The sequence below is a fragment of the Leguminivora glycinivorella genome, chromosome 8 (genome assembly GCF_023078275.1).
Source record: "Leguminivora glycinivorella isolate SPB_JAAS2020 chromosome 8, LegGlyc_1.1, whole genome shotgun sequence".
Lineage (NCBI taxonomy): Eukaryota > Metazoa > Arthropoda > Insecta > Lepidoptera > Tortricidae > Leguminivora > Leguminivora glycinivorella.
In genome coordinates this window covers 10,230,651-10,254,472 of record NC_062978.1, presented here as the reverse complement: position 1 = coordinate 10,254,472, position 23,822 = coordinate 10,230,651, and the positions used below count along the sequence as shown (strand labels likewise).

The 23,822-nt window shown below is 35.8% G+C and overlaps 1 protein-coding gene and 1 long non-coding RNA gene across 2 annotated transcripts in view; one reads left to right on the top strand and one right to left on the bottom strand.

The window, feature by feature from the left end:
* The window catches only part of LOC125228615 (roundabout homolog 1-like), a 66,332-nt gene that overhangs the window by 29,201 nt on the left and 13,309 nt on the right, over positions 1 to 23,822 (top strand). The window contains exon 2 of the mRNA XM_048133259.1: positions 19,541 to 19,669. Within this exon, the coding sequence (XP_047989216.1) occupies positions 19,618 to 19,669 (52 nt within the window). The 5' untranslated portion in view covers positions 19,541 to 19,617. The remainder of the gene's footprint in view (positions 1 to 19,540; positions 19,670 to 23,822) is intronic.
* Positions 1,807 to 5,375, bottom strand: LOC125228616. Its single transcript, XR_007177310.1, has 2 exons — positions 5,148 to 5,375; positions 1,807 to 3,411 (listed from the first exon to the last, which is right to left on the bottom strand). It is a non-coding gene; the product is annotated as an uncharacterized LOC125228616 (long non-coding RNA).

The window sequence follows — 23,822 nt, the reverse complement described above, 5'->3', positions numbered from 1 at the left end:
AATACTTTCACGGAAGTTGACTTTAATTCACTTTTTATTATCGACAACATTATAGACTAGATCACTGTTTATTGGCCACGTTTATTTACTTATCAGATTTAAATTATTATACGCAATATAGCAACACCATTGCACCGTTTCATCTTAGCATTATTATTAATGCGATTGATATGCAATGACCCATAAAATGCCCACAAATTTTAATACTCTAATTTCGAAGTTAAAGGAATGTTTAATGGCGTAGAAAATCTGACACTTCGCCCACGACGGGAGACTCAAATTATTCACAGTTTTATTGAGGAATGGGAAATTTACTCGCGCAGCTGTCCAACTCGGAAATATCAAAACCGCACTATAAACTTTCATTCTCAGTGGTTTGAATGCCCTTATTATATACATAGTTTAGTCAATCACGACGGAGAATAAAAGTATGCGATAGTGGTTATCCATTATTAAAATTCACAAAGATTTTAATGCATTATTTTTGGAACTCATTTCGCAATATCCGGTTTCTTAGTTGTAGGTATATTGTGTGTATTAGAATATACCTATTTTACAGAATGATATAAGTACTTAATACGAGCAAATATCATTTTATAACTATAAAAGTCAAGTGATTTTCAAACATTTTAAGCTTACTTGCGTCTTATAAGTTGAATAAGTGCTCGACATGTTTCGATCCAATTTACGCTACGACTCACCTTTACTGCACATGTACTGCATCCTGTACCAGTAAAGGCGAGATGAACGTTGCTCCGTTATGATGATCCGTGTAAATTGGATCGAGACTTGTTCGAAATATAAAACGTGTTTATTCCGCTGCTTATGATAATTTAACTCTTTAGCGACTTATTATCCAATTAAGTTGAGATGTCGTTCGGATATCGTGCATTGTACGCGAACTTTTCAGTATCTATATTGGCAAGGAGGAGAGAAACGATGACCGAATGACATCTTTAGTATATCGTTCTGATGCCGGTGTATATTTGAATTACTGTAAGCTTGTAGACAGCCGCAGTTGAGTTGCGTATGCGCCGACGGCTTCTAATTAAGAGAGACTCCGATGACTCAGTTTTTCGAGCACTCGATAAATCGTATTCATTAACAACTCTTTTGAAGTTTTAAAACCGTGTTAAGAAACGAAAATATTCATGACTTTGCGAAGTTATTATTTATTTACACATTTGTAAGATGTCACGTCATTAGCCAACGGATATTGCTTACAAGAAGTTCATCAACATCGTAAATATTATTTCAATTTTGTTTTCAGAGAATTCTGAAATTTAATTTTCAGTACAGATGGTGTTTTTTTTTACGCACTAGTGCGAGAAGTAGTTCATTATATGCCAGGTCGAAACTTCGGAGGCTCATCTGTACTGAAAAACGTCTTACGATACACGTGCGAAAAGGAAATTCGTAACTCGTGTCGATTTAAAACACTCCCTTCGGTCGTGTTTTAATTTATCGCCACTCGTTTCGAACTTCCTTTTTTACGCACTTGTATCGTAATGTACTATTCTTTAAAAGAGTGAATTGAATTCAAACAAATGATAATTTTTTTCAAGTGTTTTCACTTAGTTTTGTTCCCGTTTACTCATAATTTTCAATACATATTTGTTTGAAATTTAATAACACTAAATAATTATATTTTCCCCTCACTAGCTCGGAAACAAGTGTTTTGTCCTTTAATACCAGCGGGTAAAAACGCATTTTATCCACTAGTGGGTAAAGTAAATTGACCTTGAATAAAGTAAAATTAACTGCTTTAAAATTGATAAAAGTAGTGTTAGAGTAAAAACACCAGGATACCACTATTAATTATACAGTTTATTGAACGGAATCTCAAAATACAATCTGAGTTACAAATGCTCCCAATGGAAGCTTCCAGTCAGTCTGACGCCCAGTTGACAGCGATGCCTAGGGATGGGGACCAGCGACTAGTGATGTCCTTACATTCGCCCATTCTGACCTTGACCTTTCGTCCCGAAGGTCTCTGCTATCCATGCTGCTACTTGATGACTGCCGCAGTCAACGCAGCCGAAGCAGGCCGCGCCTCCAACTGGTGGCGGTAGACTTCATCTGTTCATTTGTTCTTTTCTTTTCTGCAAAGTGAACAAGAACTTTGTATACTCCAGCTATACACTCAGGCCCTGGTCCTTTGAAGTGATTAACACGAGAACCGTTGGAAACGGCCGGTGTAGTTTAAGACTAACTTACACCAGGATATGTAATTGGCCTCATTTTATAGTCGAATCATAGTAATGACATAACTAAACTCAAGATTGCATGACCAGACTAGCCTAGTACAAGTAAGTCAGGTCATTATTTAACAAATCCACAGCCAGTAAGGCTTTAAAACTATTAAGGTGCGATGGTACGAAAAGTACATGTTTTACCGCCATGATCGATACTATATATTAGTCAAATTAATTATGTAAAATAGATGACATCTAGCGGCGGGCAGGTAATTACTGGTGTACAAAACACCATCTAATATTTGCTTGTAAATAACTTCACCCATCAATACATTTCATTTATTTTCAGGCAAGTATTATGCCATTTATCCTTAAGTTAAGACTTACGTGAGCGGTGCATTCCAAACTAACCAACCGCTCAATATAATAATGATGATTGGCGTCGTTTAAATAGCAAATACATGGAACAAACTCACAGTTGGCTTCGTCACTGTAGGCTGTGAAGCTCCCCACATGCGCAAGAAGGCGTACAACTCGTGAGAGGTTAACATGACACACCCTATGCGTGATCATAGCCACCTTCCAACACAGCACAAGCTCTTGTTAAGAAGCTCTGTAACATACATGGGAAATACTAAGTTCCTTAATGTAACGAGAACGTGATAATTTTTCCTTGGAACTAAGCCAGTAGGTGATAGAATCAGTACAACACAACTGTCGTTCAAGTAACATGATAAGGTTACGAGAAATTAATTTACAATTGGCATAGTAGGTGCTCTCAATTACAGATCCGGCTTACATAGCCGTTAAATAATTTAGTAATAAACAATGACAATCAAGACATTACAAAATATTGTCATGTATGTATTTTTTTTTTTTTTATATATATTAAGCAGAATACATGGCTGTTCCTTGGCAGGACCTTTAACAACCGCTGATTATTTTTTTCTATCAACATGATAAAATTAATAAATGGTAATAATCAATGTGTACTAGCCACCAATTTTGCTATAAGACAACACACATTACCATATCAAATCTTCATACGAAAGCCACGGTGATACGGCTTCTTTCGTGGCTGTCAGCGCAACGACCGCAGAAGTTGGCTCTTCATGACAAGGTTGTCGCGCAGCCTGTAGCATGCATTCGTTCAGCTAGGCATTCTGAACAGTTGCTCTCTCCGCTCTATTGGAAACCGTAATTTCACCAGCGACCTCTGGAAAGTATGCATGTAAGTGACCCTTTCAAGGTAACCTTGAGATCATTACTCTTTAAGGTCATAAAACATGCTTTTGACAAACAAGGTCTCAAGCTAACCTCTTAAGGATATACCTCTTAAGGACTATATAACACATGATGGCATCTCTGAAGACCTTCATCACAAATAACAGAAGCAGAACAATCCTCTTAAGGATAGACTATATAGCACATGATGGCGTCTGTAAGACCTACATCACAAATAACAGAAGCAGACCAATCCTCTTAAGGATAGACTATATAGCACATGATGGCGTCTGTAAGACCTACATCACAAATAACAGAAGCAGACCAATCCTCTTAAGGATAGTCTATATAACACATGATGGCGTCTGTAAGACCTACATCACAGATAACAGAACAGAACTAGCCTCGTAAGGGTAGTCTATATAACATATGATGGCGTCTGTGAAGACCTACATCACAATAACAGAAACAGAACAATCCTCTTAAGGAAAGTCTATGTAACACATGATGGCGTCTATGAAGACCTACATCACAAATAACAGAAACAGAACAATCCTCTTAAGGAAAGCCTATATAACACATGATGGCGTCTCTGAAGACCTTCATCACAAATAACAGAAACAGAACAATCCTCTTAAGGAAAGTCTATGTAACACATGATGGCGTCTCTGAAGACCTTCATCACAAATAACAAAAACAGACCAATCCTTTTAAGGATAGTCTATATAACACATGATGGCGTCTGTAAAGACCTACATCACAAATAACAGAAACAGACCAATCCTCTTAAGGATAGTCTATATAACACATGATGGCGTCTCTAAAGACCTACATCACAAATAACAGAAACAGACCAATCCTCTTAAGGATAGTCTATATAACACATGATGGCGTCTGTAAAGACCTACATCACAAATAACAAAAACAGACCAATCCTCTTAAGGATAGTCTATATAACACATGATGGCGTCTCTAAAGACCTACATCACAAATAACAGAAACAGACCAATCCTCTTAAGGATAGTCTATATAACACATGATGGCGTCTGTAAAGACCTACATCACAAATAACAAAAACAGACCAATCCTCTTAAGGATAGTCTATATAACACATGATGGCGTCTGTAAAGACCTACATCACAAATAACAGAAACAGACCAATCCTCTTAAGGATAGTCTATATAACACATGATGGCGTCTCTAAAGACCTACATCACAAATAACAGAAACAGACCAATCCTCTTAAGGATAGTCTATATAACACATGATGGCGTCTGTAAAGACCTACATCACAAATAACAAAAACAGACCAATCCTCTTAAGGATAGTCTATATAACACATGATGGCGTCTGTAAAGACCTACATCACAAATAACAAAAACAGACCAATCCTCTTAAGGATAGTCTATATAACACATGATGGCGTCTGTAAAGACCTACATCACAAATAACAAAAACAGACCAATCCTCTTAAGGATAGTCTATATAACACATGATGGCGTCTGTAAAGACCTACACCACAAATACCAGAACAGAACTAACCTCGCAAGGATAGTCTATATAACACATGATGGTCCGTCTCCAAAGACCTGCATCACAATAATAGGTCTTATGCACATGGTCCGCCTCCTTAGGCCTGCATTGCATAAACAGAACTACTTAAGAAACAATAATCAAAGTGCTAAATGTATAGCAGACATTAAAGTAATCATTATAATTATGACTCACACTTTAAGTGACGGAAATCACTTCATTTGTGGATATCACATTAATTACACTACCATGGATACCACAAGATTCAGGTACAATGTGCTTATCAGGAAACCCTGTGAACAGAATATATTATTAACATCATGTAAAGGCAACACAACTCGGTTCTTAATCCGGCGTGTATATATGCAATGGAAACTCAGTTCTTAATCTGAAAGTAATAAGACAAGCACAACTCGGTTCTTAATCTGAGACTAATAAGACAAAACACAACTCGGTTCTTAATCCGGCGTGCATATATGTAATGACAACTCAGTTCTTAATCTGAGACTAATAAGACAAAACACAACTCGGTTCTCAATCCGGCGTGCATATATGTAATGACAACTCAGTTCTTAATCTGAGACTAATAAGACAAAACACAACTCGGTTCTCAATCCGGTGTGCATATATGTAATGACAACTCAGTTCTTAATCTGAGACCAATAAGACAAAACACAACTCGGTTCTTAATCCGGCGTGCATATATGTAATGACAACTCAGTTCTTAATCTGAGACTAATAAGACAAAATACAACTCGGTTCTCAATCCGGCGTGCATATATGTAATGACAACTCAGTTCTTAATCTGAGACTAATAAGACAAAACACAACTCGGTTCTCAATCCGGCGTGCATATATGTAATGACAACTCAGTTCTTAATCTGAGACTAATAAGACAAAACACAACTCGGTTCTCAATCCGGTGTGCATATATGTAATGACAACTCAGTTCTTAATCTGAGACTAATAAGACAAAACACAACTCGGTTCTCAATCCGGCGTGCATATATGTAATGACAACTCAGTTCTTAATCTGAGACTAATAAGACAAAACACAACTCGGTTCTCAATCCGGTGTGCATATATGTAATGACAACTCAGTTCTTAATCTGAGACCAATAAGACAAAACACAACTCGGTTCTTAATCCGGCGTGCATATATGTAATGACAACTCAGTTCTTAATCTGAGACTAATAAGACAAAATACAACTCGGTTCTCAATCCGGCGTGCATATATGTAATGACAACTCAGTTCTTAATCTGAGACTAATAAGACAAAACACAACTCGGTTCTCAATCCGGTGTGCATATATGTAATGACAACTCAGTTCTTAATCTGAGACCAATTAGACAAAACACAACTCGGTTCTCAATCCGGCGTGCAACTTGTCTTATTTTTCCCGTGCCCCTAAGGTAACACGCTTACTATATATACCATTATTGAAACACATTCCAGTCAAGCAAGAATAATCATATGGCACTTGGCTTGACTTATCGAGGTTTCACTACATTCAAATAATGTAATATTTTATCTATCATTGTTCACTTACCAAATAGTTCTTGACAAAGGTATTTATATATCATCATCAGGCATGGTGCATAAGCTTAATAATTAAACCATCAAGCTTGCCAGACACACTAGAGAGGTGCTCCAGCTGTAGGTATATGTGCAATTTAAAGCACAACATTATCCATATAGCTGCCACCTGCACAACTACATAATTTTGTTAGTTGTGTTAATACTATGCATATGCAAGAATACTTAGTACAGGTGATTGAGTTTTTATAACAAAATATCATTATTTTTGATTCTTGCAAAAGTCACAAAACATGTAAAATATATATATTCTTGTGAAATCAAGAAGCAATAGAAGTGTACAGTTATTTTTTTTTTTTATATTTCAAGGAACAGAACATATTAAAAGTAGACAATACTTGTCAACTTCAAACGTTACCTGTTTGTCATGCTTCAGTTCAGAAACATTCCTTCGCAGTGAAGGGTTAAAATTATTAGAAGCTCCAATTAAGTTATTTACCTCAGATTATTGCACATCTGTTAAAAACTTAACTGATTGGCATGTTTCAAGCCCAATTCCAAATCAAACTGATTTGTTGTAACAGACAAGTATAGCATGTAGACCGTTAAAGTCCATCAGGTCTATAAATATCAAAATCTCTTACCATTAGCTATGACAAATTTTACCAGTGTCATAAATAGTTTAATAGATATCCAGTTTGGTGTTTCCAGCTTTTAGCAAGATTTAACCTCAGGAACTTCTGGAATCATGCCTTATCAATGCAAGTATTTTCAACTTATGGTCAATATTCACCAGGTTACCGGCAGGCAACTACTGTAATCAATAAATTAATCTGGAAAGGAATGTAATTAAGGAACAAATTATATCACTGATAATGCATTAAATGGACACTGGACTATGTCATGATAATAAATGTTCCAAGTGTCTGTCTAGGGAATATATTTGTCTTTGGTTCAATTTAGAACATGATTACATTTCTTGTCAAAAATGTTTGCAATGCTAAACCAACATTATTATACACAAAACAGCATCAACAATACACTATACTTCAGTGCTATGCCCTTAATTTTGACACACATTATGGTTTTAACAAGATGCATAATTAACCTCATCAAAATAGTATTATGTTAATATTATTATTATTTTCTCAACATTTTTTGATAAATTTGTGCCATGTAATATAGCAACACATTTCCTCATTTAGAAAAATGCAAGATCATACAGAGTTTATATGCATAAGAATGTCACTAAGACAGATTTCAAAATACAGTCCCCGGTACAGGCCCCGGAGAAGTGTTAGTGAACTTATAGTCAACAGTTGTCAAAGTTTCTTATGCTTATTTACTCATCCCTTTATACCAACCTGTAGTGAATTTAAAATGTATTTACTGTCAGTATACTTACATAAGCCAGATGCAATGGTACAATATTATTGAGTAGGATAAATACCTTATTCCATGTCATTCCGGACAAACTTATATTTAATATGACAAATAGGGCAAGATAATGATCATCTCTCTTTGTAGATCATAAAACTCATAAAGTCACCTGTTATAAGGAATCATTTAGGTGCCATTTAGATTGAAACTTATCTTATATTTTGTTTCACTGTGACACCGTGACAATTGTCAATATATCACAAGTAGGTACAATATGTATTATGTATTCTGAAACATATCTGGAAGCACAAAAACACAACACACAAGGTGAGCTAATGATTATTCACTACAGCAGCCTCTCTATACATTTATACTCTGCCCGGAGCATTGTTGTGAATGACAACTTGGATGTGTTTTTAACGTCTCACCGTCCATGACTTACTGTGGTACTTATTGTGATACATTTTGTGAGCACATCCAAGTATTAGTATCTTCAACATATACATAATTAAGTTGATCTGAAATAAAGAAACACAACACAGTATTCTGGATGTTGATCACTTCTGCCCCAGAGCACTGTGTTTGGATCACATTTACTTCCTGTTACACACTCATTATGATCAAATACTACTCCAAAGTGTGAATATCTCTTAAAGTGCAATGGATCTGAAAAACACAAGACACGCACGCCACTACACGGCATGTTCTACCTCTTTGTTGGTAGATACAAATACGGACAACTATTTGCATCACATTCTTTGCCTCGTACACTTTTAACTGTAATATATGGTGCTAGTGTCTTTACTCGTTGAATCAGATCGACTGGTGTTAATTAAATACTGTTGGACGACAATAAATGGTTACGAGCGCGGCGCGAGAATGGCATTGTCAATTTCGGACAAATTTCATAGTACGGGCGTATATGGGTAACTTAATATCGCGCTTCTGAAACTGTTAGAGTAAAAACACCAGGATACCACTATTAATTATACAGTTTATTGAACGGAATCTCAAAATACAATCTGAGTTACAAATGCTCCCAATGGAAGCTTCCAGTCAGTCTGACGCCCAGTTGACAGCGATGCCTAGGGATGGGGACCAGCGACTAGTGATGTCCTTACAGTAGGTGAATCTAGTAATTAAGATGATTTACCACCTGTGGAACTACTGGTAGCAGTGATAAACGCATTTTGTGCGTTGCAGTTTCCTCGCTATAGTCAGGGGAAAAGTTTTGTGTTACACTCGGGTGCAAATGTATTTTACTTCTCGTGTGTTAAAAAACTCGCAAGTTCAGGATTCTATTCTCGAACCACTCGCTTCGCTCGTGGTTCATCTATAGAATCCTTTCACTTGCTCGTTTTTCAGTTCCACACTCGGCGTTAAAACAACTTTGCCCCCTTGTATAACAAATAACTATTTTCACAGGTAATATAATTTATAAAACAATCTATAGTTTCCACGGAACGTATGTATGGAAGTGTTGTAACTATCGAAATAATTTATTTTATTGGCCGCAAGTATGTAACTTGCTTGTGTTGTATTCATAAGAAACTCTATAGTCCAGTTGCACAGACAATGGGACCTTAAATTATGCAGTTTAGTACTTTAACAAGAGCGTGTCGGGCCACGCTCAGTGTAGGGTTCCATAGTATTCCGTATTTTTCTCAAAAACTACTGAACCTATCAAGTTCAAAACAATTTTCCTAGAAAGTCTTCATAAAGTTCTACTTTTGTGATTTTTTTCATATTTTTCAAACATATGGTTCAAAAGTTAGAGGGGGGGGGACGCACTTTTTTTTCCTTTAGGAGCGATTATTTCAGAAAATATTAATATTATCAAAAAACGATCTGAGTAAACCCTTATTCATTTTTAAATACCTATCCAACAATATATCACACGTTGGGGTTGGAATGAAAAAAAATATTAGCCCCCACTTTACATGTAGGGGGGGTACCCTAATAAAACATTTTTTTCAATTTTTTATTTTTGCACTTTGTTGGCGTGATTGATATACATATTGGTACCAAATTTCAGCTTTCTAGTGCTTACGGTTACTGAGATTATCCGCGGACGGACGGACGGACGGACGGACGGACAGACAGACATGGCGAAACTATAAGGGTTCCTAGTTGACTACGGAACCCTAAAAATCATCATGTTGCATAGATTTAGCAAATTATACTTGAAGATTTATACATTTTGGTTTAAGTAGGTACTGAGTTTACCAGCATGTTTTATAAGATGTCTAAGTACCCATCATTGACCCAAATGTTGTCAATAAACTTGAAATGTGATTTTCAATAGAAGTGACAGCTGAGTGTCATCTATTCGGCATTAGCATGTCAAGCACTAGAATGTTTACCGTATATCGCAATTGCTTTACGTACTGTATTGCTGTACTAGCTAGGGAACAAATCAAATTATTTTATTGAATATTTTTCGATTTGTTCTTTTTTCAAGTAGTCACACTACTATACATAAATTATAAATTTAAATAGATATCATACACGAAAGAAAAAACGACAGGGCCCACTGGTGGCCGAGCCGGGAATCGAACCTGGGTCTTCAGCTTACGCGGCTAACGTCCTCACCAGTAGACCACCCGCCCGCCTGCTTTACAGTGTTTATTTTTATTGTTGATTGCAAATTGTAATATGATGATGTGACGTGTAAATTATTATTTATGAATAAATGATTGAATTGATTGAATTGAATTGTCAAATGGTCATTGATGCACAGATTAATAAATAGTTACAGATGTAGTGCGAAAAGCTTTTCCTTCGCAATTTTACGGAAACGTACGAACGTGTTACGTTATTTCAGTCAGTCTCCGTACAAGACGTACTGACACTGTCCGAACAGTAGGCCCAACACATGATTGCCGCGAACTATGTCGCCGCGAGATAGACTACCCGTCCTATGTCATTAATACAGTTAGAAGAAGACGTGTCATCTATCTCGCGGCGACATACTCTCGCGGCAATCATGTGCTAGACCTACTGGCATGACAGATACGAAGGTTTCCGGAAAAATACGAAGCTTTTCGTACTACATCTTTACTAACTGAGAGCTATGATGTATTACATTTTTGTATTTTTTTTACTAACAAGAATAATAATATCGATTAAATTAATTTATATGCTTATTATGTATAACACAACGTTTATAATTAAATGTAAATATAAATATTTATTATCGTTATAGTTCTATCAACGAAATAAGAAACTTATACTGACATTAAACAGTTCAAGGTTATCATCAGTCGGGCCATATCTAACCTCTAAACAATGATAACTTCAGTTTCCCCCGTCACCTCATTGGAACGCTGCAGCCAGTCTCCGGGAATTCAAAGTTCAAACAGTATTGGAGAACAAGGAGCAGTTTATTTCATAGATAAGGACAATTGCCATTTTCATACACTGCGTCTGTTTGTCAAGTGTTTAATTAAATTAAGCTAATTAGTATGACTCTAAATGATAACTTGATAAGGTATAGTTAGGTACCTACATTGACTTTAAATAGATAATTAAAACATTATGTTTCAAAGAAGTTAGTAAGATGTACATTGCATCTACGACAAATTAATTGACACAAAATGAAAGAATATTAATTTGGGTATAGGCAGCCTGTCTATTTAGAGTTAGCATAGATAAGAGTTGAAACTTGAAACTGCGTCAATTTTAAGACAGCATATCGAGCTTAAAATACGCAAAGCGTTGGTCCTTCAATATGCATCTTTACCTCAAAGTCGTTGACTGATCAAATTCATCAAATTATCGTTGTTTCAACTTACCTCTATTTCAACTCACCCCAATCTCCGTAACGTAGTAAATAAGAACAGTAAAATCATAACAATATCGAGCACATTGAATTTGTTGGTCACGCAAACGGTCTGTTCGTATTTACCTATTTCAACACGTGTTCTTGGAGTTTGAGAGTTTGTGACGCACACATGTTTTATATGTGCATTCGTTAATACTGCTCTAAAGGCTTGCGACGCCCATGCCTGTTTGAACGCAAGTTTATAAACAAGGAGAAGGAATGCGCAAAGAGTTTATCGGGCTCACACGCATTATTTTATCGATACTGAAACAGTTTTCTTAACCTATTTAACGATACATACATCAATATCCGTAAGACCTGCACGGGAAGCATGGTCGCGCGTTCACGATAAAATATCAGGCCGTCCCTATCGCACTTACAAATAGTGCGATAGGGACGGCCTGCTATTTTATCGTCTATCGCGCGACCATGCTTCCCGTGCTGTATAAACAACGTATCGACCTATCTGAATTTGTGTGTTATCGAGGTAACTATAGATTGAATTTTAATTATTTAGAATTAAATGTAGAAAGTTGATTTTGTTATTACCATTTGCGGTAAATCTGTAGTATTTTGCAAATATTGTGCGTCAATAAGGTAAGAGAAAAAAGCTGCTTCTAAAAATTAAATGATTTTGCTCAAGACTCAATTTAACATTATTACAAGCATTATGTAGTAATAAAGATATTGTTTTCATTTTTGATGGTCCTTACTGAAAACGAAACGCCGCGAAAGGTAGTCTGGCTCTGTCGCGCCAATACGCAAGAGCTATAGAGATAGATATCTACTAGCGTTTCGTTTCGTGAGTGTTTGTGCCATTCGGCTACGCACCCTGGACTGACAATTTGCGTTTGACTATATCTCAATAGGTTCCGAATGACGCCTAAAATATTTTAGAAGATTTCATCACCACATAAAAGTACAAAATAAAATGTATACCTTTAAAAATAAATTTCAATAGGTACCTAAGTTACAAATAAGAACAAAGTTGCTAAACGTCGTAGAGCGTCTTCTACGTTAGCAACTTTGTTCATTTTTTGTGCGCTTTATCTGTTTACGTTTAGTACCACAGTGCAATTCGAGCGAACATCTTTATTGTTGAATAAATCGGGGGTGTCAAACAGGACGCCGCCCTTTGTGGGCTTATCTCTGTTTTTTTATATTTTATGTTACAATACATTTTTCTGCACGTCGATAATCTGGGATTATTCATGTCTGAACCGCTGTGTCGATCACGGGTGACATCTGTTATGGCTTTGATTATGAACCAATAATAAATGAATACATACCTACTTACTTCTTTGCAATAACTCTCACGGTTATTATTTAAAAATAACCAGCTTTTATTTTAACTGTGTATCAAATTAATAGTATTTTTATTGAACACTTATGAGTTTCCAATGAAATAAAATCTAATTTCAACGTCCAAATATTAAATTACCTACCAAATGTTCTAAACATCATTCATAAACTCCCAAAATTCACAACGAACAATAATCTGCCGGCCGCATTGAGTAGCTTCCGCCGAGCACAATAGATGCATGCAAACTTCGTGAAATGGGTAAAAATAATCCCCTTCTCGGTCCCAATACATCACGTGATCTGTCAGTCGAGACCGCACGAACAAAAATATACCATTGTCGGCAAAGTGACGCTGACGCTTTGTCCAAAACTTTTCTAAAAACTTGTGCAATTTTGGCAATACACGCACCGACAGAACTGCGCGGTCGGCAAAAAGTAATCCCTTATTGTCGACCACCATTCACACGACAATAATAATAAAAAAATATAGGATTATTTCAATTACCTATCCATTAGTCTATCAGTTTGACCGTAAATCAATGTGAAAGATTAATGAAAGCGGCAATTAAAAACTAAACAAACTGTCGACAAATAAGCGTTTGAGTGGATTCTTAAATTAGATTACCGAAACACTCGCATCTTTGACGTCGCGACTCACAATTAATCAATTTCGAAAGTGGAGCGCCGTTCATATTTTACGAGATCCGAACAATCAATCGCGCTTTGTGTGGGTCTAACCCGGCGTTTGGTGCGACTGAGCCGTAAATATGGTAGCCCCCCGTCAAAACAAACATGATTCAGAAAACATGTTTTCATTTATTTTTATAATAACACCCACGGTTGAAAAGCTACCGTGTGTGTTTAACGGACCGCGTAGGCTTTCTTGTGAATATTTTTATAATTCAAGCCCACTTCACAAAACTTATTGGTAACCGGTGACAGTAAACATTACGTCATTTCACAAGCATAGCTTTCCATGTAAATTACATATTAGCGTTACCATTATAAAACATTTTACCTACATTCCTTCGCGGTAAACAGGTCACAGACTAAACATGTCTAGAAATAATATTAAACAGTTCTGTACACAATCTTCAAACGATAGTAAAGAATGTTGACGTAGCAATATGTGAAAAATAAACAGTTCGTAGCTTTACGCTTAGTGCGTTTGCTAAACTTATCTCTAACCGCGCCTCGAAACTAAAAAGTCAACATTCATCATTATTACTTTCGAGCGTTGCTAAATTGCTGGCTGGTCATATGAATACGCCGTCAAATACTTTTGTAAATAAAGATAAAGGGATTTCCTAAAAGGTTTATTTATACAGGCGCTTTGGAGATGATATCAATATTCCGTGTTCCGAACTAGTTGCATAAAGGTCGCATCAAGTGAAAAACTTCGGCCCACTTTTGCTTCTTTCGCTCAATTACGGATCCCTTAAACTTCTTATGGGTTCTCGATATGACAGGGTTCATAAGTGTGTAGGTACGTACGACCATTGTTTATCCTTAACAATAATTTCGGTGTAACTGGCGCCCTGTCATCGTGCAAGTGGCTATAAATTATAAACTTACCCGCGTTTGTTATGGTTAACCGTTTGTTTGAAACACATGCGCGTGAGAAACACTGCATCTCAAGTTGGATAGGTTAGTTATGCGAACGTCTAGTACTTGGTAAACAAATATTACTTTAACTTGAGTGCCCAATTATCTGCTTTCAACGGAGTCAACAAGTGGGAAGTGATGGCGGTGTTGTTACATCTACTCAAGGCAGTTTTAGGTACTTATAAACTACAAATTAAAGTGTACTTCGTCCTCCTTTTAAATTTACAGAATCACAATGTCCTTCAGAGATAGTTTCGCTAAAACCGTTTACAAATTTGGATTTTCGTCAGAGATGGATCTTCACTGTTCATCATAAGGGAGAAATTTTAAATTTAAATTATTATTTTTTTTTTTTTATTTAAGGGAGATAATTTTTGGGAGAATTTCAGATGAAGCATACGAGTAAATACATTTCTACGGTGGAAATGTCCAAATAATGTGTCTATGCCAACAATTTTGTTTTGTGCTTAAGATGACTTTCAAAATCTGTGTCGAAAGACCAATCACTCACAGTAAAAGGATAGTAGGTACAACTGAAAATCCAAATACTCAAATAACATCGTTTCACGCTTTACTAATTTCCAATAATTCTAATACTGTTGAACGTACGACGCGTTAATTTAATTACCCAATTATAATTCATGTTATTACGTATCTATTTATAATTAATTAACCCTTTATCGAAACACGGATTTAAGTTCAAACATTCATTAGCATTACCTAAAATAGAAACGAGCTATTAGTGGAAATTTGTAAATTAAACTGAGATTGCAAATCTCATTACGAGTATGTTGTTTGGTTTGTTTATCGGGCAGTGCTGCAGAATACCGCAACACTAATTACATGTTAAAACGAATGGATACAATCTAGAGATGGACCGAATAGTGTTTTTGGCCAAATACCGAATATTCAGCAACCACATTTGGCATGACATGCAACTTTTTGAATATTAAATAATAGTACATAGTTTCCAATAACCTTTTTTTTCTTTATTCCTAACTGTTCATAATTGGTATACGCCGAATAGTAGGCAATTTTGGCCGAATACCGAATACTTGCCAAATATTTATGGCAACCCTAATATCATCGTGCATTGTGATGTAATTTACTGAACCGGGGTCAAATTGACTAGTTAAACTAATTTGGTAGGTGTTATTTCAAACAAAAGGTTTTTGAAAACAAATTATGAAATTAAACTTCACTTAAATACAGAGGAAGAAAAACTTTACTGTATACAGGGTACCGTATTAATTATCCCTTGAAGCAGATAGCACTTACGTACCCACCCTATACTAGTACTAGAGATTCCTTTATACAAAAAGGTAGTGTATACATAATTATGATGGTAATAATCACAATTTAGAAGAAACACTTGAGACCTGACTATTAACGGTAAACCAGCTAAATAGTGCGACATCAAAATGATGGCAGAACCAACCTAGCATTGCACCGCTGCACATGAAATTGAATGGACATCCACGAAAGAGCCATATTCAACAGTGGAAATAATAGGAAGACCAATTTACAACCAAACCTCATCCGTCGCCCGAAAATATTATATTCAAGTCATATTCTGTCGTAACTTACCTATATTTAAACAATAACGTTTTTACGATTTCCCTTTGCGACACTGCATTTCACACATCCGTTATTATCATTTTTCGCTTATTTATGGCTATTGCCTGTAACCCGCTTTATATTAGCACCAAATACCTATAATAATTATCTCAGAGTATTTCTTATGAGCAACTTTATTACGTACTGTATTATGAAATTGTAACGTTATAAAATTTTGCCATATGGAGCTTATTAAAATTATCATTTATAGGGTGATTATGTACAAACAGTTCAACAAATAACAAAGTGGTCACGTGAAAAATATTTCTTTAATTATTAGGTAACGATAATATTTTTACAAATGTATAAATACTGAACCCATAGCCAAATATAAATAAATTAAAGTGGTAATAATGGTTATAAGATATAAAAAAGTTAAACAGAAAATTAAACACCCGTACGCATTTCATTTAACTGGAGTATTTGTTTTCAATTAGGCATATCAAACGTTATTGGATGAAGTGAAGTGCTGTCAATCTTTATTTGAGCTTCCTTGTAAAATAAACTAGGTACAGGATGTTCTCGTCATTTTTATTAGGATTTAATAATCTGTAACAATAAATATGAAACTGAGGTTATGTTCATGAAATAAAACTATGGAAACGGATTAAATCGCGTAGCGTTCGTGGTCAACGGGTGACCCGTCACCCGTTCACCACGAACGCTGTAAAGAGTTCGAAACGTCGGGATGTATTTTAAATTCATTATACGCGATTTAATCCGTTTCCATAGTTTTATTTCATGAGTAACTATCGCGGTAACCGAAGACAATATTATGAGGTTATGTTCATTAACTTACTCACCGCATAATAACTCGACAAAATTTACACGAGTATGAGCATAAAATTATACGATTTGTAGCAAATATAAACACATGAGAACTTCTGAGACACTTCAATTTTATAACAAAATAAGTTCAAAAAGGGTTACTCATAAATTTAAAAGTTTCATTTTATCTTTCTCTTTTGCCAGTGGACTAAAGTCGAGAATACCCAAGCTTACATCATATAAGCATTTCCGAGAGCCACTGAGACAAGTTTAAGAGTTTCAAATCTCAATGTGACAGATGTTTACGGTCTCTTTAATAACGCAAATAAATACGGTGAAGTTGTTTACATTAAGGTTCCGAATTCGGGAAGTGTCGACTGCTATTCTATTTGTTTACATAATTTGATTAGGGAGGTCCGGCGTTTGGAAACAGATGAGTGGGCATGCTGCGCAATCCCTTACCACGAATTAGTTTACGCAGATTTATTTACGCTAGGATAGGCCGATCATATATGTCGCGGAGATCAGATGAAATTAAAAAAGTAGCAGGACAACACTGGATAGAAACAGCAAAAATACGGGACAAATGGAAACAATTGGAGGAGGCCTATACTCGAGAGAGGTCCTTAATATCTGGAACGTAACTGAAATTTTAAATCTTATTTATTTATTTTTATATTGTATAATACATTTCATACTAATAATATAATGATGATAATATGATGATGATATTGATGACATAATTGTACTAAATTAAAATTAAAATTCATTTATAAATAATTTATTAAGAAATTGAACAACTGAAATGTTATAATAATGCATGCATTATCCACAAACTTTGTATCTATTTTTATATTGATATTAAGGAATAAATGGCTTTTTTTTTTTATTTTATTATTTATATGCCGCGGAGATGACGATAGATGGGTTTGGACTTTTATGGAGACCTCAATTGGCAAACCGAAACGACGGGAAACCACGAGCCAGATGGTCAGACGACATCAACACGTCGATAGGGCTGGCACAGCATTTAGTACAGAATGGAAATCCATGAAAGAGGCATATGTTCAGCAGCTAATATAGTATATCCTCCTTGCTATTATAGTATATCCTCAATAATATTACACAAACATGTAGCAATAGTAACTGAATTTAATAAGTTTTGAAGGTGGGAAAGGATTGACTGAGAGACAAAACACCTAACTTGTACATATTTGCATAAGTCGTTGACGTTAGTTCTTATCCAGAATCTTATCATAATGTATTGTGTTAGTTAATCTAATGAAAGAAATTCCGAAAGGCTTTATCTTTTCGAGCTTTATACAAAGTGTGAAGGTGAGGTTGTTTTTCTCATTTACATCTACGTGTCAAAACAAAGTTTATTATCGACAATTCCTATTAATGGTAGCTTTTGAGTTTTATACATAACTAATCTCTTTGCCTAAGAAAATAAACTGTCTATTGTTTACTATATAGTTTTTAATGCTGAATGCATTAAAAACTAGGTGGTAATTTCACCTTCAGCAAAATTAATAGTCGAATAGACTTTAAGCTCAGTAGGTGCTCTAATGTGTTCGATTTGTAAATACATTTGTTTAAAACTAACATTGTGTCAATAATTTTAGCTTTTAGCTAATGAAAGGATCCATTAATATCGAGATATCCGAAGCCCTTTCGTATTCAAATGGTAGAGGTTAATTTAGAAACTCCGTGCCCAAGATGGGTCTGCGAGTTTCGCAATGTATTATTAGATAAAGGAAGTGGGCTTTATGAAATTCAATGTGGACCGGAAACTACGTTAAATTAGAGGGCTATAAACCAATAGATTTGATTAATTTGTCTTGCCGCAAATCTGATTTAGTGATTACGCTACTCGTCTTTTCACTGCAATCTTAGTTTGAACATGTTTATTGGTGACGGATTTGGAATGATAAATAATTTGTAACTGAGTAGAAATCTGAATCCAAATTTATTTTTATTAGCTTTTTTTTCTGTTTCCTTTCTAATCAAATCAAAGCAAGTTAGTTGATTATTTTATGTACTGGCATTTTACCGTTTCCTGTCATAAGACTCATAAGATAAGACATAATTATTCAAATGAATTTTGTTAGGTGCTGATTTACTTACCATTATTTTTAATATTTGTATTTGGTCATACCCAGGTTAAAGTTGGGTTAATATGATTATTATTTTATTATATTCGTTACGCCCTATTTCTCTATTATTTTCTATTTAGGTACTTGATATCACTTACCAACATTTAAGACCAAGGGACCGATTTTTGAATTGCGAATGCACGAATTCGACGTTCAAAAGTCTGTGGAAAACGACGGAATGCTATTTTTGAAAAAGGACGGCTATTGATTTTAAATCTAGTGTTAATGACCACTCGTTTTCGATTCTGGTAATAGAATTTAAATCGCTAGTAATGGAGATATTATTGAACGAAATTCACAAAATCGAATGGTCGACATTCAAAAATCGACTCCCTGCTCTCTCATAATTGCAATAAAAAAATATTTATGCTGATTAAGGATTTTTTCTTTTTTTTTCAGATGAGCGAAGTAGAAGAGAATGAAGCGAGCCCTCCAAGAGCACCTCACGTCTGTCTAAAGACGTGGCAGTAGACAACATGGACGCACGGGCTGTGCTGACGCTGCTGGCCGTCTTTTGTTTTTACTCAGGTAAGATCTTTTATTCGAATTTTAGTATATTTACGTCAAATTAGACCTAAATAGGATATGGATCGGATATGTGTGTGAAATATAACGTTAAAAAACCATTTGTATTTCATGAAACGAAGACGTTTCACACTATCTTGAATTATAGTATGATAGGTCAACTGACCGAGTTGAACCAAGTAAAACAAAATATTTAGCAATACCTAGTCACAGAAACTAACAATTGAGGAGGCCGCAACTTCGACTAATCGTTTTTTTCTCACGTTTCACAATTTTTGAATTATTAAATAGAGTGTCCACTGGTCATAATTATATGGCACGCGTGTTCACTGTTCAGTATCAGTGGACACAAATGGAATCAATTTATAGTGGAAAAAAATCGAGCTAAAATTGATCCCCAGTCGAAATTGTCCTCCTGTGCCTTACTTAGCAAATTTTCACGTTTGTAACTTATCCTAACCAAATAGAATCATCGTTATTTACAACTAAAGTCACAAATATGCAGCGGAGACAGGGTTCAACCAGCGCTAATAGCGAGCACCCTCTGGGGGACATTCCCCTACACCTATTTGATATTTAGTGCCCGCCGTATCATCTTAGATTTGTGCCACCGGCTAAGCCAGGAACTCCAAAGTGCCCATATTGTTTAATGGGGTAGAATTGTTTAGTAAGGATTTAAAGTGTAGTGTAGGTACATTTGTAATTTTATTATAGTAGTTAAGGTTCACTAGTGAATACAAAGAGAACCATGATTGTTTCTATAGCGCGTGTGGATTCCACACGGGCGAATAATGTATCCAGATATAGTATCCGATCATACGAATCGTATAGGATCGTTTTGTTAAAAAGTACATACAATCATACAATCACGCCTGTTTCCCATATAGGGGTAGGCAGAGCACATGAAACTGCTAAAGTTACAGTGCCACTCTTGGCAAATAAGGGGTTGAAAGAAAACGAAACTGTGACATTGCAGTGACAGGTTGCCAGCCTCTCGCCTACGCCACAATTTACCCCATATCCCACAGTCGCCTTCTACGACACCCACGGGAAGAAAGGGGGTGGTGAAATTCTTAACCCGTCACCACACGGATACAACCACGGTTAAAGAGTGTTATTAATTAAGAGTATTTTTTTTTTATTTGACCGAGCAGCGATGTACGCAGTCCAACTTAATTTGACATGGCATAAACGTCATGTCGTAATGACAATTAGGTAGGTACGCTAATTGATGTGGACGTAATATAATACACTGCGTGCTAAATTATGAAGTATGAAAAAAAATCTCGTCTATTTAAAAAATGTAGTTGGGCTCCTTAGGTCCGATACTAATCGTTATTAAGATATTCGCCCGTATGGAATACGCACGCTATAAAATTTTGACATTTTATATAGAAAATATTTTGAATCTGTGACTAATTTTTATTATAAGTCATAAATTGATAAAATATGCTTTCCTTGCTTTTAGCATTGGCAAATATACAGATGTCCATGCTACTAAATGGGTGAATCAACTTTTTCTTGCCTGTTATTGCCATGGTTACGGTCCCCTGAGTCACGCTGGTTTTATGCAAAATTATGCTACAGAAATTATGCAAGCATGCATGTAGTTCATGTTTGTAGGTGGCAAATTAAGGAAAGGACTTGGTAACACCAGAAAAATGAATGTTTGCATAGTTTAAGCAGCATAATTTTGCATAAAACCAGCGTGACTCAGGGGACCGTAACCATGGCAATAACAGGCAAGAAAAAGTTGATTCACCTAATAATAAATTAGGTATCTACCCACTAGATAAAACACCGAACATCTAAAACTATGTTTCTCAAATTAAACGCCAAATAACGTCCCTCCGGGGACAGATAGAATGGAAAGCGTAACTAAATGACAAACTTCATTAGGATAACAAAACACACATGCATAAACGATCCCGCATCTGCCCAAATAACACATTTCACAATCAACACCAAAAAGTCTACTAAAACCTCATGTCTGGATACACTCCATCCCCCAGTAAATGATGTCGCCGTGATTGAATTATTTTAGTCTGTGTATCAATGGGTATAAAAAACAGTCAGCGCCCCGGGCGGCTATCAAAGCGTAAAGAAGTTAAGCTAATGTTAAACGACGCCTATCTTTTGTGACTAATGCGTGATGGATGCTGCGTAAAATGCGGTGAAAAAACGAATAATAAAAATAAACCGTCGCGCTCCAGGCCTACAACGGCAATCCATAGTGCACGTCATTGTATCGGGATTTGAAAAATGGTTTATTTCTCAAAACGTAGCAGATAAACAAAACTGTGACACTTATGGATATTTACGCATGTGTGACGCTTAATAAAAGTCCTTTATGATGTTCATAAACAGGGCTCTTTTCGAGGTAAAACATGTCGTTTCACTTTTATAATAATAACAGTACGTGAATAAGACTATTTGTTCCGGAAAATGTTGCCAAATAACACCAGAGTACCTGATTGACTAATTAGATGATTGGCGTCTTTAACTGTGTGTTTCTCCTGCAACTTTGCGATATATTTGCACCTAACTGATACGACTTTCAAGAAAAAAAGAAGCGCATTACAACGTCTGGTGCTGCAGGTATCCATAGCCGACTGTACTTAAACAGAAATTGTGTTAGATTTCTACTTAGTATGAAAACCAAAGCAGCTTTAAAAACTTCGCATGCCGTTATAATGTATTTTACAAATGTACTGCGTATCATTGCGTATAACGATTTCAATCTTAATCCTTTGTTGGTCCTAAGTCCTAAACATAGATGTCAGAAGCTGCGCCAAAGCAAACTTATCGCGCGGGCCGATCGCCAAAAACATTTTTTGTGATGATCACAAAGCAGCTACGATCAGATAGCTTTCAGTTTGCTAACTATACCTTTTATTTATTCAGCGGACCGTCTTCCTGTTTGCCGATATGTCTTATTAATAAGAATGGTCCCCTCTGGTTTCTTGTGTTGATATATCGACTCCACGTATCAGGAAAATGTAACATACAATTTTGCAACACGTATGTATTTAGTGCTTATGTTAATAGTCTAAACTACAAAAGTATTTTTTTCTCTTTTGGTAATTGATATTACATATTAGAACCCATTAAACAAAACATACAAACATCAGTACCACTATAATTATAAGTACATAATACATATTTTACATAAACAACACCAGAAGCTTAGACGACATTTACATAAATTACTACACAGAGTTTGTGTTCGCCTAACTCAATCAAATATATAGCTGTTTCATTTGTACATGTTGTTTCACCTGCCAAAGATGGAGAGCAACATAGTTGCAACAACAAATACACATCAAGATACAACTGCCATTGGCACGCTTCCTCAGTTTTTACCAGAAATGTCGTTACTCCTAACTATGCCAAGGAAGTTAAAGCGCTGTTCTTCTATTTCAATTTTATGGCTATACTTTAAAGGTGATTTTACAACATCCAAATCGTTCAAAGTAGAGTCTGTTTCACGCAGGTAGACCGGGCTAGCCCTATGAAATATGACACTACATCAACAATTTGTCCCTTCTACATTAGGCGGACGCCTTACAAGAAAAACATTGTAGCTCACGAATTTCACATTACAGCTAATCCTGCCATCCGTCGAGACCAAGCACATGTGCGACTGAGTCTTCTCATTTTTTGCACCGTAAAATATAAGTGGTATTTCATTAGCCGTGACATTTCATTGCCTGTTTGTTCCTAGGTGTGTTCTTGATGTTGTCAGTTTCTTGTCGGCGATTTTCTTTAGTGGCAACAAACATTTTTCTTTTTGTAATGAGGGCTCCACCCAATTAGACAAGAATGTCGCAACTGGCTGGCATTCGTGTAATAACGTCATCGGCGTCGCGTTGCAAAGGGGTCCCAAATTTAACACGTGCTCGCCTCATAATTTGAAAAATCATGATTGCCTCTCGGGGGAGTCAATCAATGTGATTAGAATTAGATATTTGCGATTGAAAAGGTTATCAAGTTACTTAGGGTAACATAAATCTTGAACGCTAGGTGATGATCTTATCATATACGGCGGTACTTTTTTTGCGGCGTGAAATTACTTAAAATAAAAGGCAGAAATCAAAAGTTGTCTGTATTTTATTAATTTTATAAACAGGCCAATGCAACAAACTAGAGTAATCTA